The following is an 18,957-nucleotide window of genomic DNA, read 5'->3' as shown; positions in this document are numbered from 1 at the left end:
CCAAGTTTAATCCAGATGATGGAACACAAGCTGAGGAACATATTAATAACTTCATGTTAGCAGTTAATTTGAAGGGAGTAACAGAGCAAGATGTTGTCGTTAGGATTTTCCCTTATACTTTGCAAGGATCAGCAGGATCCTGGTATTTTTCCTTGCCTTCTGGTTCCATTACCAGTTGGACGACTTGCCAAGAACAGTTTCTTACTAAGTATGGTGATGATAGGTCTTTAGCTACATTAATAAATGATCTCTCCAATCTTAGGATAGAGCATAGGGAACCGATTAAAAAATTTAATGCGCGATTCAATAAACTCTTGAATAAAATCCCAACGGCCTCCAAACCAAGTGATCAAATCAGAAGCGAGTGGTATATAACTGCCCTACCTGCCAATATAGCTATTATTGTAGACAGGGCTGGAAAACCAACTTTAGCTGAAAACATGAAAGAAGCACTTGTTGTGGAGAAACGTATTAATGCTCTAGAGAAGAAAGCTGCTCTTGAAGATAGAAAAACCAAAAAAGTTTCTTTTAAAGATGATTCAAAGAAGAAAACCCCTAAAGATCCATATGACATGGATAGTCTACAAAAGGTCCTCAAGACTATGTCAAATGAAATGGTTGAAATCAAAAAACAAGTAGCTGAAACCTCAACCAAAAGGCCCTTTAAGAATTACAAGAAAACTGAATCAAAACCACCGAATGTTATATCTAATGCAGATTCAGATCCTGAAGAAGGAGAAGAAGAAACAGACTCACCAATTGATAATGAAGAGGAAGTTGTTGAATGTCATGGAATGTGGGATTTTATATTGCCTACCTCCGATACAGAAAATGAAGAAGAAGCGTTTCCTGTCACTACTAGGAGTAAAAGTACTCGAACCTGTTCAGACAACTTCAAAGAAAAGGAGTGCAGGTGCTACTACAACAAAGGAAAAGGTACCCCCAAAGAAGCCACTTGCAACAGTTCCGCAAAACCAACCTTCAACCTCAAATATTCCTTCAACATCTAAGACATTGGTAGTATCCGATTCAATGGATTACAATATTGTTGATGACATGAAAAAGACTAAGGCAAACATTACCATGTTTGAACTTAGTAAATTGAAACATCAGCAAAAATTGCTTCTCAAAGAATTGAATGCTGTTCCTTCTTCACCCCTTCCCAGTGCTAAAGCTGCAAATGATTCAGGTCAACCACCTTCTGGTATGGTCGAAGCTACTGATGCAGTTTTGATTGGAGATAGATCAAATTCTCATACTCCACCTTTCCTTCTAACCTATGAGATCTACAATAGAAACCTGCACAACTGTTTGATTGACTCAGGGGCATCCTTTAATATAATGCTAGCTTCAGTTTGTTCCAAACTGAACATTGAACCCCAAAAGTCCGCTATTCATATTGTGCAGTTGGACAGGACTAAAGTCCAGGTTTTAGGGGAAATCAACTCAGTAACTATCAGGCTATCAGCTGATCCTAGAGTAGTTCAAAGAATTGATATCTTAATCGCCGATATACCTGAATTTTATGGTTTGATCTTGAGTAGGGATTGGTCTGAAAAACTCCATGGGTATATTTCTACCGATTGGTCCCATATGTGGCTTCCCTACAAGGGAAAGCCAAATCAAATAAAAATCGATCGGGAGAAACACATGACCCATACAGTTACAGAATTTGAACAAGAAAATCAACCAATAGCATTTAATAACAACATTTTGGGGAATTATTCATCTGAGTCATTCTTTGGCAACTTCACTACCCAATCATCTCCTTTCTCAGTAAACAATTCTACATCTCAGATCGAAAATTATTCACAAACAGATAGGTCAAGATGTTTTAATGATACTGAGGAAACTGTAAATAAAATTGTTAATACTTCTTTATTTTGGTCACTATATTTCGATGGGTCTAAGTCTAGCGAAGGTTCGGGAGCATGATGTATTTTGGTTAGCCCTCAGGGAGAAAAAACAATGCTGTCCTGCAGGTTGGAGTTTGAATGCACGAATAATACAGCTGAGTATGAAGCTTTAGTCCAAGGACTATATAAAGCGATTGGCCTCAAGGTTCAATATTTGAAAGTGTTTGGAGATTCCGAAATTATTATTAAACAGGTGAGGAATACAATTCATTGTCTTTCTAGCCATCTCAAACATTATCAGTTGCTGGTACAGGAACTCACCTCCCACTTTTCGGCATTCAATATTTCTTCCATCCCCAGGTCTCAAAATTCAGCAGCCGACTTGCTAGCCAATGTTGCTTCCAAGCTCCTACCTTCCGAAGATTATAGCCCAGATAGATTTTCAGTAGAATTACTTTTTAGGCCATCAATTCCTGACAATGTCACTAATTGGAGAGTATTCAATCACAATGAAGACATTTTACAATTTTTAACTTCCGAAAAGTCCTATGATGATCAAATCATTGAGGAAAGCGAGCATGACTTTCAAATGAGAGGAAAACACAAGGAAAACTCAATACCAAAGCCTGTGGTGAAGCTTGAGGATCTTTATGATATTAAAGACAGGTTTAAACCTGTGACCAATACAAAGCTCCAAAGTTCCACCTTAAGGTTTGAATTGATAAACCTTGGCACTGAGCAAAATCCTCAAAACATTAATTTAGGATTAGGACTTTCTGTGGAAGAAAAGGAAGCATTCATTAGACTGTTACGGAAAAATAAACATGTTTTTGCTTGGAAATATGACGATTTAAAGACATACGATACATCCATCATCCAGCATACCATTCCAATGCTTCCCGAACATAAACCAATTCAACAAAAGTTGAGAAAAATACATCCGAACTTAGAGAGTCAAATAAAATCGGAACTCAATAAACTCTTGAAAGCTAAGATTATTTTTCCCATTCGGCACTCAAACTGGGTCTCCAATATGGTGCCTGTCAGAAAGAAAAATGGCGACATCAGGATTTGTATAGATTTCAGAAATCTGAATAAGGCAAGCCTAAAAGATAATTTCCCATTACCTACTATGGAGCAGATACTCCAATCAGTGGCAGGCTCTGAGTTGATGTCCTTTTTAGACGGTTTTTCAGGATATAACCAAGTTTTGGTCCATCCTGATGACCGACTCAAAACCACATTCAGAACAAAATGGGGAACTTATGCTTATCAGAAAATGCCTTTCGGACTTATTAATGCAGGAGCCACGTTCCAAAGAGCGATGGATATAGCTTTCAAAGGATTGATTAGCAAAACAGTAGTTGTCTACTTAGACGATATTACTATATTTTCTAAAAAGAAATCCAATCATTTGCATGATTTAAATCAAATCTTTCAACGCTGCAAAAGGTACGGTATTTCACTTAATCCCAAAAAATCCTTCTTCGCTCTTGACCAAGGAAAGCTCTTAGGCTTTATTGTTTCTAAAGATGGCATTTATATTGATCTGGATAGGATTAAAGAAGTCTCTGAAATCCCTTTCCCTCATAATAAAAAATCCATGCAGTCATTTCTAGGCCAAATCAATTTTGTCAAAAGATTTGTTCCATACTTTTCTCAAATCATTTTGCCACTTCAAACTATGATTAAGAAAAATTCAGTCTTTAGATGGGGATCAGCAGAAAAGGAAGCGTTTGATTTAATCAAACAATCAATAATCAATGCCCCCGCTTTAAATACTCATAATTTTTCTAATCATTTCACATTGTATACTATTGCATCCGATTTGTCTTATGCAGCGGTACTCACACAAATTAACAATCACAACTTGGAAGCACCCATTTCATTCTATAGTTCAAATCTTCAGGGTGCTGAACTGAATTACTCCGAAGTAGAAAAACAAGCCTTTGCTGTATATAAAACTGTCAAACATTACAGACCCTTCCTTTTAAAAGCCCATACAAAAGTTATAGTTACTTTCCCTGCAGTAAGGCAACTATTAATCCAAAGGGAATTAGGTGAAAAAAGGGCAAATTGGGTTACAACACTTCAAGAATATGACTTGGAAATTAAACCAGCAAAGATTGTTAGAGGCCAAGGTTTTTGCAGGTTATTGGTAGGAGCATCCAACATTCAAGAATCAGGTGATACAGATCAAACCGAAGCGATCAACCAGATAAGTATTATTGATTCTGAATCACAATATGCTGACCTGATCTTTTATTTGAAAAATAGATATGCACCTCCTAACCTGTCTTACAAAAACAAAAGGGCCATTAGATTAAAAGCAAAAAATTTCACAATTATTGATGATGTGCTTTTTAGGCAAAATTATGATTCAATCTTATTAAGATGCCTAGAAAAACCTGAAGCACAAAAGGTTTTGCAGGAATTACATGATGGACCAGCAGGAGGACATTTTGGCGCTGACACAACAGCCCACAAAATCATTCATGCTGGATATTATTGGCCCACTCTGTTTAGAGATGCTCATGAATATGTAAGGAAATGCCGAAATTGTCAAAGTTCTAGTGGAAGACGAAGAAAGCCAACTTTCCCTTTGCAACCAGTCAACATTGAACAACCATTTGAGCAATGGGGATTGGACATCATTGGAGAAATTACTCCACATTCTTCCAAACAGCATACGTATATCCTTACCGCCACCGATTATTTTACTAAGTGGGTTGAAGCAATTCCTTTAAAGACAACAAATTCTGAGGCAATTATAGAATTCATAGATCAATCATCATTACCAGGTTTGGTGTCCCAAATGATCTTGTTTTTGATAATGCATCTTACTTCTCAGTCAATGCTATGTTTGATTTCGCTATTAAAAGAGGATTTAAATTGAAATATTCTGCTAATTACTATCCCAGGGTAATGGTTTAGCAGAATCCACAAATAAAAATCTGATTAAATTATTAAGCGGACTATCGAACAGAATCATAAAAAATGGCACAAATCCTTAATATTTGCACTATGGGCTGATAGGATAACGCAGAAGGCTTCCATAGGTTCTTCTCCGTTCAATCTCGTATATGGAAAAGAAGCAGTGCTACCAACAAATCTTCTCCTTCCTTCTCTAGCCCTAGTTCAGTTTATTGAGGAAAGCCCTTCTTCTTCTATTCAACTTAGACATGACCAAATTCTAAAATTAGAAGAGGAAAGAGAAAAAGCCAAGGTTATTCATGCAAAACATCAGCAAATTATCAAGTCATCCTTTGATTCAGATTCATTCGGTTCAAAACAATTTCAAGTCGGTGATTTATTTCTGAAATGGGACAAAGCCCATGAAGATAAGGGAAAACACACCAAGTTCCAGAAGATGTGGCTTGGGCCATTTCAGATCTGTGAGAAGATAGGCCATTCGACCTTCATATTACAAGATTTATCAGGTTTGAGAGATTTTCTCCCTGTTAATGGCCTTATCTTAAAAAAATTCTTCAATTGAGGAGGTAACCCCTTCTCCTTTTTGGTTTAGTGGAATTTTGTAGTTTGTAGGACCATTAGAAAATAAAGTTGTAAGGTATCTTCCATTGACCTTTGTTGTATTTAAAAGTTGCTCAAAAGAAGTAGTGTTGATATTTGCTTTTAAAATAATAGAAGTCTTAAACCACACTTCAATTTTTGCATTCTGAAACCACACTTCAATTTTTGTGAACGCTTCTCAAAGTTTAGAAGTATTGCAAATCATTTTATGTTTTCAAATTGGTCACAAAAGGGTTATCAATATCAAAACAGGAACTAATCCAACTTCAGCATCTTTAACTCTTACCCTGTCATCCATTTACTCTTAAGGAGAAAATTGTCCATCCCACTCACCAAAGCTTATGATTACTCAGAGTGTAATTCTAAGATATTTGATATAAAAGATAAGAGGTCTTATTACAAGCCTGCTTACCATGATCATGATTCAACAGTTGAAAAAACTAAACAAGACCAAACCCCATTGTGGAAATATGTTAATAGGCCTGACGCAGGGAAAGGGGGTGGAACCACTAAATTTCATTGCCCCCATTGCAACAATAATTACATAGGTTCATACACCTGTGCCAGAAAACACCTTTGCGGGAAAAGGCCATGGGTGGAGATAAACAAATAGGAATCAAAACTTGTGTAGGTGTGTCAGCAGCACATAGAGCCAAATACATAAGGGAAGAGGAGGAAGCCCAATACAAATCTAAAAAATCAAGGGGTTTCTTTGAACCAAGCTCACAATCACAAGCACAAAGAACTCTTTCAACATCCTCCCAAGGCAGTGGATATGAAGGCATAGGGTCGCCAGCTTTAAGGCGTAGAACCATATCAGATTTCCTTGATGAAGGGTGTAGGAATGATGTGGATTCAAAAGTTTACAGGTTTCTCTATGCATGTGGGATACCATTCAATGTTCTTCGCTCACCTTATTGGCACGAAATGGTTTCTACCATAAATGATGCCCCTAAAGGATACAAGAGCCCTAGGTATGACAAGGCAAGAACCGTCGGACTTGATCATGAAAAAGCAAAAATATCACATTCTTTGAATAGAATGACAAGTTCTTGGACTGACCATGGTGTGTCCATTGTATCTGATGGATGGACAAATGTAAAAGGCAAGCCATTGATAAGTGTTCTTGCTGTGTCTGTTAGTGGTGCCATCTTTCTAAATGCATATGATTACTCAGACAAGTTCAAGACCGACATCAACATTGCAGAAGCATTACTTGAAACAATTGACCGTATTGGGCCATACAATGTCATCCAAGTCATCACTGATAATGCTCCTAATTGTAAGTCAACAGGAGCAATTATTGAGGATAAATACCCCAACATATTTTGGTTTGGGTATTTGGTTCACACATTGAACAGTTTGATGCATGATGTTGTTAAGAACAAAAATGAACAATACAAATGGATTGGTGATTTGTACAAGAAAGGCAAACAAATGATAAAATTTATTACAAATCATAGCAATACCCATGGCCTTTTCCGCAGTCACTCAAGATTGGAGTTGAAGATTGCGAGGACTAGATTTGGTAGCTATTATCTCACCTTCAGGTGCCTTTTGAAGGTAAGAGAGTCATTGGCTAGCATGGTATCAAATCCACACTGGCAGGTATTAAAGGAAAGGGCTACAAATGCAGCTGACAGGCGAGGTTTTGAACTAGTGGAGGAGGCCACTCTTGATGGTATGTTTTGGGCAAGTGTGAGGCAAGTATTGGATTTCACCAAGCCCATTTATCACATGATTCGGTTCGCAGATACAGATAAACAAGTGATTAGCGAGGTGTATGAGCAGATGGATACCATGTTGGGGAAAATAAAAGATATTGTTCATAACAATGATCCCGACTTGTACAAACTGATTCACGATTGTGTGTGTGTACGGTGGAATAAACTTAATCTTCCACTACATTGCTTGGCGTATATCCTTACGCCAAAATACTACTCTACATCTTGGTTGGGCCAACCTGCACGAGGGGTGGGGTTAGGACTAAACCCCATTTAGATGAAGAGGTATCTAGAGGATATTTGGATGCATTAGAAAAGTTGATACCTGACAGGGAGGAATGTGCTAGTGTGCGCCTTGAAATAGGCAGATACTTCAGTGGCATTGGTTTGTTTGGTATCTTCCATGCAATGGAAGACAAAGACAGATTTGATGCTCTCACATGGTGGGAAGCATATGGCGGCCATGGACTTTTGCCAAAATTGGCAAAAAAATTTCTATCACAGGTTGTAAATACTTTTTCTGCAGAAAGGTGTTGGAGCACCTACAACTTCATACATAATGTGAAAAGAAACAGACTCAATGAAAGTTGGGCAGAAAGCTTGGTTTATGTGGACTACAACTTGAGGTTGTTGAGTCATTACTGTGATCGGGCTTATGAGGATCCAACATATAAAATTTGGGACAACCACCTAGAGGAAAAAATTTGGAGGATGGCACTATACATCTTGAAGAACTGGAAGAGGAACTTATAAGGGAGGAAGATGAAGCAACAACTATGCCACCTCCACCATCCAGTAGTAGTGCTCAAGTTCCGAGTCTTGTTCCTTTGCTGTCGCCACCTCCATCTACACCCTCACGTGGAGGGCATGTGCCTTCTAGTTCTGGTCGTCGGTCTGTGCGGGAGACTCCTAGAAGACCACCATGACCTGCTCATACAGTAGACTCTCGTGGCAAGGGCCACATGCAATAGTAGATAATAGATTTACAATTTACTTGTCTTTTCTAGTTTCTATTAGTTTTCATAACTGTTGAGTCTTAAGTCCTTAACTCTTAACTCTTGACTCTTTCATATGATAATGATATTTTTTGTAAACAATATATGACTGTGACAATGAAAGTTTGAAGTTTGAAGTTGGCAATTATAACTCATTGGTAATGATTCTGAATTATGAATATGATGCTTCGTGAAAGACTAAAGTTGTTTCATTTCATTTCATAATTCATTTTATAACATTTCATTTCATGTTAACAGTTAGAAACTTAGATATTATTTCTTGTAATGGTTAAACTTAGCTTACAAGCACAACTTTGGTGATCAATGATGATAAATGTTATATATTGAATTTTCAATTTTGAAAGCTTGAAGTTGAAACTTTAAGATTGAATTTGATGAATCATGATTCACGAGACTCAATATGTTGTAATATGTATGTTACTAATTTGTGGACGTGGTTGATGAAGATTATAACTTCTAGATGATTGATGTGATATGGTTCAATGATCAATCTATGTTTTTTTTTATTATGTTTTTTTATATCTAATTCATCATTCTACATGTTTTTGTTGACATATATGTATCAAAATATAAAAAATATAAAATATATATATATATATATTTTTAAAAAATTGTTCCGGGATTCGCTCCCAAATCGGGAGTTTCTGAAAATGTCGCTCTTGCTCCCACTTTCGCTCCTGCTCCCCATTTTCGCTCCCACTCCCAAGTAACACTGAATTGGCATTTAATCAAGAGCACCAATCCCTCTATGTACCTTGATGTTAGTGGCATTGTTTGTGGAAGTCCTTTATCATGATCATACTAAAACATACCCATCACTCAAACAAAATTTTGAATTGACATGCCAAGCATTTTTTTATCTTATTTTAATGCTTAGAGGGTGATATTGATGAAAAAGATCCCAATATAGGCAAAGATTTTGATGATATGTAGGTGTTCGTTGTAGCATGATTGTTTTTGGATGCTGGGGGCCGTCTAGGTCTTGCTTTTTGATGTATGTTCGGTTCAAATATGGATTGCACTTGGTGTTATATAGGTTATGTCCACCATTACATGCTCTATAAATGAGAACTTTTGCTTATTTGTTTATAAATGGTTTGGATTCATATGGATGCACACTTGGTGTTATATAGGTTATGTCCACCATTACATGCTCTATAAATGAGAACTTTTGCTTATTTGTTTATAAATGGTTTGGATTCATATGGATGCACTTGAATATATGTGGTTTTCTTTAAAATTGGAATATTCTATGTGTTTTTGGTTGACCCTTTTTTTGGTCCATTTTTTTACCAATTTTTGTCCAGCTCTGACCGGCTCCTGGTCCAGGGGGGTCTACCGGTTCGATGACCGGTCTAGTTCTGATAACATTGTCACCAACCGGTCACCAAACCAAGTTCCGCTAGAACCCCATGGCTGCCATAGTGAATCCACTAATTCCACTCCCAAGCTTTAAACTAGAGCCTTTAGGGCTCACATTAGGATGCATTCTTTCTTCATAACCAACAACTCACTGACCAACTGCCTTTGCGGGAAAAATAATTCACTTTTATATGCATTGTTTTCTCTTGCCACATGGCATCTTCTAAAGCCACATGGGATCTAGTGCTTTTTCACCAAAACATCATCACATCAGAACTGTTGCCCTTTTTCCATGGAGTTTCGCAACCCCCATACTTTTTTCCCTGGATTTGGTCTGCAGTCAGCTTATATATATATATATATATACACAAAGTTACATCATAATTACAACTCTAGGCTCCTTAGCCTCACAACCTTTAAATGCGTATATTCTCAGGCACGCTGGCCTAAAAAATGTATAAACATATTTACATGGGTACAAGAGCCCTCAAAATAAACATTGGCTCACCAACCTATTAATTGCATGTAAATATATTTACATCACAGGGTCGGGTAGGGGTATTACACGAACCATCCAATTGTTCCTAGAAAGGCCCCCTCTTTGAGTATCCCATTTACATTTAGTATATTGAAATGAAAACTTGCGCTTTTTTGTTCCATTGCAACAAAAGATAGGGGGTTGAGCAACTGAGGATGACAAAGTAGAGTAAGTCATGCCCCATCCCATAACCAATCCACTTGACATATAGTTTGCATCCAAAGAAGCGAAGGATCAGTCTTTTAGCCTTGGTCCAAGTAAAGAAATAGACTTCTCGCCTTAGGTCATTGTCTCCCATAGAAAATTAGTATTTGGATTATGGCTTCGAATAAGCCTTTTCGGGCTAATTGTTTTTGGGTACCCTCGCCCTGCAAGCATTAAATGAAAGAATGATCATGACGCCAAGAAGGATAGGGCTTTCCCTGCTTCAAGGGCTGTAGAGATGGTGGATTGTTACCGCTTTTTGATTTCCATCATTGCTTTCAATTGAGCTTTAAGAAGGTGAGATTTTTGGCCTATAAGTTTGGCTAGAGGGGCATCGAGTGCCAGAGCACCCTTAGACGAGCGATCCTTCTTTGAGTTAACCATGGACCTAAGAGCATAAATGACCTTAAAGACTTCATCCTTATCCAAAATGTATGACAAGCTAGAACAAACACCTGAAATGCCAACATCAAGGAAAAAAGCCTGTGAGCGAGGAATAGGCGTGCTTTGACCTTTAGGAGACTTGGGTATCTGGGTAGGTCATTGAGGGGTTTGCCTCAGCATGCTATATGCTTCCCCATCCGCAGAAATAACAGGAGAAACAATCAAGGGAGTCAAATACTTACTAGCCAAATGTGGCTTCTTTTTAGAGATGACTGCATGAGTTGGAGAAGAAGCCTCCATACCGTCCTTCTTGTCAGTCAAAACCGCATGTACCTCAGTTGAAATGTACTCCTTTTTGACTTTCACCTATTCCTTTTTCTTCCCGTTGAAAAGGAGCAGTCACCTTTGTACACTGACTATGAAGATGGCCGACTTACTGACATTTAAAACAACATAACAAGATCTTCTAGTAATCTACCTTCTGGGTCCATGCAAAATTGCTGCAAATCAGATCAATTTCCTCGAAATGATCCTCTCTGAGATCGACCTTGATCAAGATCGAAGCCCACCGCCTGTTTGAAGAGGGTCTAAGGTCATGAAATAGCCTAGTTTCCCTCCACTTGCTTGAAGAGCCACCTCGAACCAGAATACCAGAGGCAAACACGGGAAAATGGGGAGGACATGCTGTGTAACCAGTCACGACATAGGTAGTGTCTGTGAATATGTGTACAAAGACCATCTTTATATAATAGAGGCCTAGACACATAACATAAGTTTAGGTTAAGGGTTTATAGGGGAGGACATGTTGTGGATCCAATCACCACATTGGTAATATCTTTGAATTAAGATCATATATGTACAAAGGCCATTTTTATATAATATTGGTCTAGACCCGTGACATAAATTTAGGATAAGGGCTTATACATTTTATCGTTATAAATAGGGGTTCCCTCTTATCTTATGTTTCTGATTGTCTTTATGAACATAAGTTATAACAGCCAATTTTGGCTGTTATTCATGAAGATCTCTTCCTCCATTTATCCGTATTAGCAGGTCCTATCCAACCCTTGGATGTGTAAGTGTCACAACTGTTTCTGTTTCTGTTTTATTATTTCCAGTTTATTTGAATGTGTCCCATCAGATATTTAGGAATGCAGCAAATTCCTAGATTCTACCTTCAAATGATTTCTCTTTGGCCTTGGTCATACTTTCATATCATCTTTGTTTCCAGTTTTAGTCAAAAGGTTTTTTATTATTCATTGTTCAATCCAAATGTGCTCAGATTGATTTCAGAGGGAATCAGCTGTATTTCTTATCATGACTGGCTTCTGTGGTAAACCTGACACTTTTTTGAACGTATGCTGCATTCAGATAGAATTATAAGGTTATGCTGTCAATTTATTAATTATTCTGATGATACTGTGCCTTCCTGTTTTTCCATTCTGTTTTATATAATGCTTGATAGGTGTTTTGGGGACCTTTCCAGAGCAGGCATTTTAATTTTGTGAAGCAAAGCTGCTTATACATATTAATTTTTATTGAATCGAGTACTAGTTTTCAGACCAATTTTGAGTGTTTGATGATTTCTCAACATTGTGACATCAGCTTTTACTTTTGCTTTGATGTAGTGAGGAAAACGTTTACATGCTTTGCAAAAAGTTACGCAGTGCTCGGGTTGCAGATCAAGAAGGGTCCAATCTTTTTGTTGTCTTCATCTCCAATGAAAATAGACAGGCAATTATAAAGCTTTAGTTGTTTTATGTCTATTTCCATTGTTTGACCTGTCTGGAATTAGTTACTATAAAGTTAATTTGTTACTGTGTTGTGCATATTGGACTGATCTGTGCAGCTAATGAAAATCCATTTATTTCACGTCAAGCTTTTATGCTTCTTTGAAATAGTCACTCATGTTCTGATACTGTTACACTAAAATGTGGTGTAGGAAAAGTTTGCAGAAATGGAAGTCTTTTACGAAATGCAGTAGAGTAGATAAGATAAGATGGGTATATTAATGTCCAACGAATAATAATTGAATTAATCTAGATAATAGTTGAATCTAGATATTAGTTCTTGTAAGCAATGCTCATCTGAAATTGATCTGTGAAAATTGTGAAGAGGTGAATTTCTTTCCTGGAGTGGCCACAAAATTCTTGCTTTTCGTTTTAGCTTGATCATTACCTTGAGTTTAAGCTTTATAATAGTTTATTATCAAATCATAAATGTCACAAGCAATAATGTTGAATCACCTTGGATGGCATTCCTATCATACTCATTTTTATTTTGTTCACTTTTAATTCTAATGGTCTCACTAAATTGCCATTATTTTCAGGTGCCATTGTGGAATCAGAAGGCCAGCAAGGGGACTGAAGGACTGGTGATATGGGATTACCATGTAATTTGTGTTCAGGTCTGTTTTGATTCATTAGTACTCGTTATATTTGTCCAGCAATGGTCATAAATATTTGTTTTGTGTTTTTTTAAATTATGAAAATGTGCTGTAGGACAACGCTTACGAAGTAATTTCTTGTACTAAAGCTAGTTGCATGGGTATAGCTATTGGTAAATGTACCCTCTGAGAAGTTTGAAGGCTAATATGTGGACTGTAAAAATTTAAATTACACTTGACAGAAAACGACAGAAAAGGATACCCAATTTCAAGTGTGGGATTTGGATACAGTGCTTCCATTCCCTGTGCCATTGCATCAATACATCACTGAAGCAATCCGACCATCTTTGCCTTTGCATCGAAAGTTCCGCAGGTTTTATTTCTTTTTATTAATTATAGTCAAAGAAATGTAGTAAAAAACAATTCTTTCAGTTCACAATAAAATTCGCCATTCATTTCTGTTTCTTCATCTTTGATAAAGTTATAAACCTTTTTTTATATATCTGATTTGGATAGTTATGTTTTAAAATCCTTCACATAATGTCTCAAGGAGGGTTACATTTCCTTTCTTGCTAATTCTTGCACTACCACAAGCACCTTGGATCTCTTCTACATCAAAAGAGTCTTTAATTTGAAATATCATTTGATCAACAAATGCTTTTTTGAGAGAAACAAATATAGAATTGCTTAACGTGGATAAAATTTCATCTTTGCCAAACAGATTCTTTAAGACATATGTTGGCATGACCTTTGCATGGTTTTCGTTCTCATTTATTTTGGACAGATCCGAAATCATCTTTATAGCATAGACTCTCCGTTTTAAAGCTTGTATTTTAGGTGTCAAATATGAGATGTTTCTCCTGACTCTTCCCCCCATTCGTGTTCTAGGCTGACACCCCACCTCCCACCACACCTCCCCCGAAGGGTGCACCTTGTACTGCTTCCTGTTTCAATGAGGGGACCTGGACATCTTTTGTGCCCACCTCCGCCATATGCTCCCCTCTGTGGCCCAATTCTCCCCACTTGATTCTGCATCTACCAAGTACTATTGCCTCTCATCCATCATTTGGGATGCAACACCCTGTTGAGAAATGTAACTAGTATTGGTTTTCATAATTGTTGTCTAGCTTATGATATAATATATTTGTCAAAAGAAAAGAAAAAGAAGAATTATTGTCAAAGAAAATTTATTGATAAGCATGAGTTTCATGCTCATTTGATTATGTTTTTAGGTCAAAGCAGTCATTGAGTGCTTCTAGGGTTTGTGTCTTGAGTCATTGTCCTTGTCATTATGTACTAGACCCTTATTGGGCTCATTGTATCAAAGAAGAAAATTATTTTTATGTAAAAGGTGTCACTTGTCACTCCTCCACCAAGTTGGCCTCAAAAGAAGACAAGTAGGCCTCATTGAAGGAACTTGACCTCATAGAAAGACTATAAAAGCAGTGCAATTTGACCTATTTGAGTATCCATTCAAGCAAGAAGTTCAATCTGCAATTTGAAGTGGAAAAAAACGTGCGAAAAGGTTAGAAGGAGGAAGAAACTAAAGCGAAGGAAGAATAAACATTTTGTCAAGTTAAAAGAGCCGAATTTCTCTCTTGTTCTCCACACGTGTGAGTTTCTAGGTTGCAGGAAGGGATGAAATTGCAGGTCTGCAGTAAGGCCGAAATTCTGATGCAGAAGGGCCGAAATTGTTGGTTGATGTAGTATTAAAGAAGCTAATTGGAAGGACTATCTCAGGAAGTTGACTTGGTGGATTGGAGGAGGTCTTTGTCTTGGTTGTCTCATTTGATTTGGTTCTGAAGGAAGAGAAGAGAATTTTTGGGTTTTCCCCTAGGAGAGGGGTTTTGCCCTGGCTGAGAACCTGTATCTTGTGTCCTTGTTTTGATCTTCATGCATCTATGTTTTGATAGTTGCTTGATGATAAGAAGATAAAAGAAGACATAAAAGAAGTTTAATAAGATTGCTAAGAAATCACACGTAATTATGAAGATAAGAAAATCTTTCTGCCTTTCTGATTTTCCAACATGGTTTCAGAGCTAAGGTGAAGTAGAAAAAGGAAAAGGGCAGCTTGAAGGTCAATTGCTCTCATAAGGATTCAAAAACAAGTTTCAAAGATCATAAGGAAAATAGGAGTCTCATCATTTGACTTTTAAAGATCTATTGAAGGATTTTCATCTACTAGGAGGAAGGAAGTCTTTGAAAATCATATACTAGTCCTAGTATACTACTAGCAAACTTGAATAAGACCAAACATTATAGAAGAAGTACCAAATTCAAGAACATATTCTTGGGCATCTTTATAAGTCATAAACACTATGATTAGACCGCAGACCTAGACTAGAAGGATGAAGAAAGTGTAGGTGTCGAGAAGCACTCTTTTTTTTCATCATTTCAAGGAATCCGAGTACTGAAGATAAAATTAAAGATCCAGTGAAGAATATCTTGAAGACAACATTGAAGGAAGTATAACTTGGGAAGCAGTCACTTTCAAGAAAGGGTAAGTAAGGCCACTGTAAGGCACGAATGACATAACATGTTCATTTGTGAAGTTTTTGTTTAAAGGTCTATATATAAATATGCATTAGGGTTTTGCTATATGTTTTTAAGACTAAGGTTTTGTTGATGCCTCTAAAATCGTAGCACCAACATTGGGGATAACCACCCGGTCCGGACCTTAGTACAACTCCTTTTCCGTTTGGTGTGGTGGCTCCGACTGGATGTTATGGGACCAGTTTCCCAATAATGTATGGTTTGATGAATGAGTGTTTTAAATGTATAACAAAGATGATAGGTGATTTAATCTATAACTCTAAAATATACAAATATATCTATATAACCCGGGTAATCTCATAACAATGCGATTCTTGATGATTCCTAGCAGACAAATAATCATATAGATGATTTACTTATCCATAGAAAGATGCATTTAAATAATGATTACTTTGTTTAAGAAATTAAACAAAGTAATTGTAAAAAACATATCGCATGACATACTAATATTTATTGCTGACATATATCTTTTAATATAACAATTCTAAATCATTCAGAAGTGACATAATATAGAGTTGCTTGAAGCATGTTAATACATCAACAATAGCAAATTAAATGGAATGCTAATTACATAAAGAACAAGACAAAAAGAACAGTGATAGAAATACCGAATGCATTTGAGTCTTGTTATGTAAGTAACATTCCAGTTCCACCTTCTTATTCCAGAAACTCCAAGGAGATACAAAAATGCTGGTCTTGATTGGAGTTCTTTCACAAAAATCTGAAACCTTGATCCACGGCTTATAAAAAATAAATTAAGAAGTGCAGAAGTGCAACTTCTCAAGTCTAGTTTTTGTACAAATTGAGGACCCCTTCTAAAATAACATGAAAGGGGTTTTATAATAAAATTAAAACAAACTGTTCACAAAAATCGCTGAGAGTTGTTGGAACTGCCTACATTAAAATTTGGGATTTGAATTGCAAAAATAGTATTGCGATCGCCTTTGAAAAGATTCATCGCATCTATTTCTTCTCTTCTATCCACAACCGACAAATTGAGAGCATGTTTTGAATTTCTGGAGGATGACTCATCCTGGAATGTAGTTGTCCCGTGTAAGTGGCATCTGAAAGCTCGGGCATCATGCGATCAACAGCATCGGCAAGGCATTTGATGGTCATCTGTTGGCTGTGCGGCTTGACCAAAAAGTACCAATACGCATCCCAGTTAAGGCTTTGTATTCTGTTGAGCTGTTCATCTTTGGTGGCCAAATCTTACTTCCATTGATTTTATAACACTTTCGCCTTTGGAAGATTTCCTTCAAGGTCCGTTCTGTTTTCTGTCTTTTGAACCCAAATTTTTGTCTTCCTCCTCTTTGCCCTTTGTGCTGCTGTTTTCTTTTATTCTGGCCCCATCTGTTCCCTTTTCATTGACCCTGTCTTTGTAGTTCATAGTATCATACCACCTTTGCTAGTACCAACAGGTGCTTTACCTGTACTGGTCACTGCTTCTTTGTAGGAGGGAGCAGGGCTTCCTCCCCTGCCGCTTTCCATTCAACTCTGACCTGCTCCCTCCCCTGCCGCTTTCCATTCAACTCTGACACTGCCCTTGCTGGAAGTCCTGGCTGCAGTGTGACTCCCGCGCTCCTGAACTCTTCCGGCGCTCCTGAACTCTAACCCTCCGCTCGAGCCACCGCTCGCCCAAGCTCACCCGAAAGACTATATTGTTTGCAATATTGATTCGATTTCTTTACTACCAAACATAGATCACAAATTGTTTGGATCGATCAATTCACACTTGCTTCTTTGTCTCTTTAAATTCAAAACAAAAAAAATTAAGGGATTGCATTCATTTGATATACGAAAGTGAAAGTGTATGTGCATTTCAAATTTTCATGTTTGAGAAATTGAAAAGCGAACTCTAAATCTTTCATTAGTAGTATCGATGCATCTGAGATTAGTGTATTGATGCATTCTGTGTCTTAGTGTTTTCATTCGCTTGTGTTTACTTGGGAATGAACTTTCTACTCTCCTTTAAGTAGGTGTTCATTGAAATGAAAGATGCTTTACTCATTGTGGCTGCATCCTAGGAATTGTTGAGATACATTTGGTAGGCCCTGAAAACTGAAACTTAATTCAAGATCAACTCTAAAATCAATTGAATGAACTTAACAACGCATTGGAACTTAACGCTCATTATCTAGAGGTCTAGGCTAGAGACGTGCTCCGGCGTCGTTAAACCTATTCACTATTGTTTTCGTTTAGGGTTGGGTGATTCTTCTTTCTGCGACTCAATAGCTGCTAGTACGGACTTGTGCTCCCCACACCATTGAGTATATATCAGGAGACCCCACTAGGTTATCATCCTACATCCATAGGAAGCTGTGTCTGCCGCCTTACAAACCATAATGCACCGAACAGAGCATTCGGGAAGATTGACTGTCGTACGGAAAGTTCTTGGTCATTTCTCTTTCATTTGATCACCAAGGTGTATATGCAGTTTTACGGTTTGTTTGGTAAACCTTTTGCCTAGTTCTCCAGAGTAGTCACTTTCGTTCCTTTTCGATTCCTTAAAAGAAAAGGATTATCTCAGCACTTGTTTTTTCAGGCTCATTAAACCTCGAAAGAGATAGAGTCACCTTTTCGTCTTTTTCTCGACTCTTGAAACATGAAAAGGTCAAGTTTTGTTCCTGTGTCATAAAATTTACTACCCACGAAATATTCCTGGTAACAGTTCGAGTTTTTGGTTACAGTACGAGTGTTTTTTAGGCTCGTTCCCGATGGCAACCTTCCCCGAGTCTACTGGCCAAGGTCCTCCCCCAGATGGAAATCCTGGTCTGTTTCCGCCTTTTGAAAATGCCGATGCTTTGTATATGGCAACATTGTCTTTGCCTGGGTTAACCATCAGTTTGCCCGTTTGGTTATTTTCAACCTCAGTGGTCCCGAGCGTCATGACTCCTGTTCCACCGTCTCTTTCGTTTGAATCACGACAGGATGATTCCAAGGTTGAGCCTACGCCTTCTTCCCCTGTTTCTTCCTCCTCCTCTCCTCCTTCGCCTGGTGAAAGTTCTACATCACCAGGTGGATAAGAAGAAGAAGAAGAAGTTGGATAAGCGTTCGGCCACCCATCCAGCTCATGTCCCAAGTACGTCACCAGTCGTGACACCTTATGCTCCTCTGCGGAAGGTTAAGTTTCCTTGTAAATTGTGCAAGGATGACCATCTTCTTCGTGATTGTCCTGCTATTCCGAGGATATTAGAAGTTTGGTCTCATGATTCGGCTCGTCCCTCATCGTCCTCTGAAGCTCATGATGATGCTACCCTATCGACTAGCAGCGGTAAGAAGAAAGGGAAGATTCGATTCCCCTGTAGATTGTGTGAAGGCAACCATCCCCTTCACCTTTGTCTGCTCATGGATAAAGCTTCCGTTGTTTTGGAAAGTCTTACAGCTTCTTCACCCCAAC

The 18,957-nt window shown here is 37.7% G+C and overlaps 1 protein-coding gene across 2 annotated transcripts in view; it reads left to right on the top strand.

Annotated features, from left to right (window-relative positions):
- LOC149238718 (amino-terminal glutamine amidohydrolase) overlaps positions 1 to 18,957 on the top strand; it is a 328,784-nt gene that overhangs the window by 50,702 nt on the left and 259,125 nt on the right. For both annotated transcript variants that reach the window (XM_089367029.1, XM_089367030.1), the window contains exons 2-4: positions 12,247 to 12,352; positions 12,948 to 13,025; positions 13,247 to 13,377. In XM_089367029.1, the coding sequence (XP_089223155.1) occupies positions 12,247 to 12,352; positions 12,948 to 13,025; positions 13,247 to 13,377 (315 nt within the window). The remainder of the gene's footprint in view (positions 1 to 12,246; positions 12,353 to 12,947; positions 13,026 to 13,246; positions 13,378 to 18,957) is intronic.

Source organism: Pinus tabuliformis, chromosome 8 (genome assembly GCF_031772625.1).
Source record: "Pinus tabuliformis cultivar Carrire ecotype Pingquan chromosome 8, CPIR1, whole genome shotgun sequence".
Taxonomy (NCBI): domain Eukaryota; kingdom Viridiplantae; phylum Streptophyta; class Pinopsida; order Pinales; family Pinaceae; genus Pinus; species Pinus tabuliformis.
This window is presented reverse-complemented; position numbering and strand designations above follow the sequence as displayed.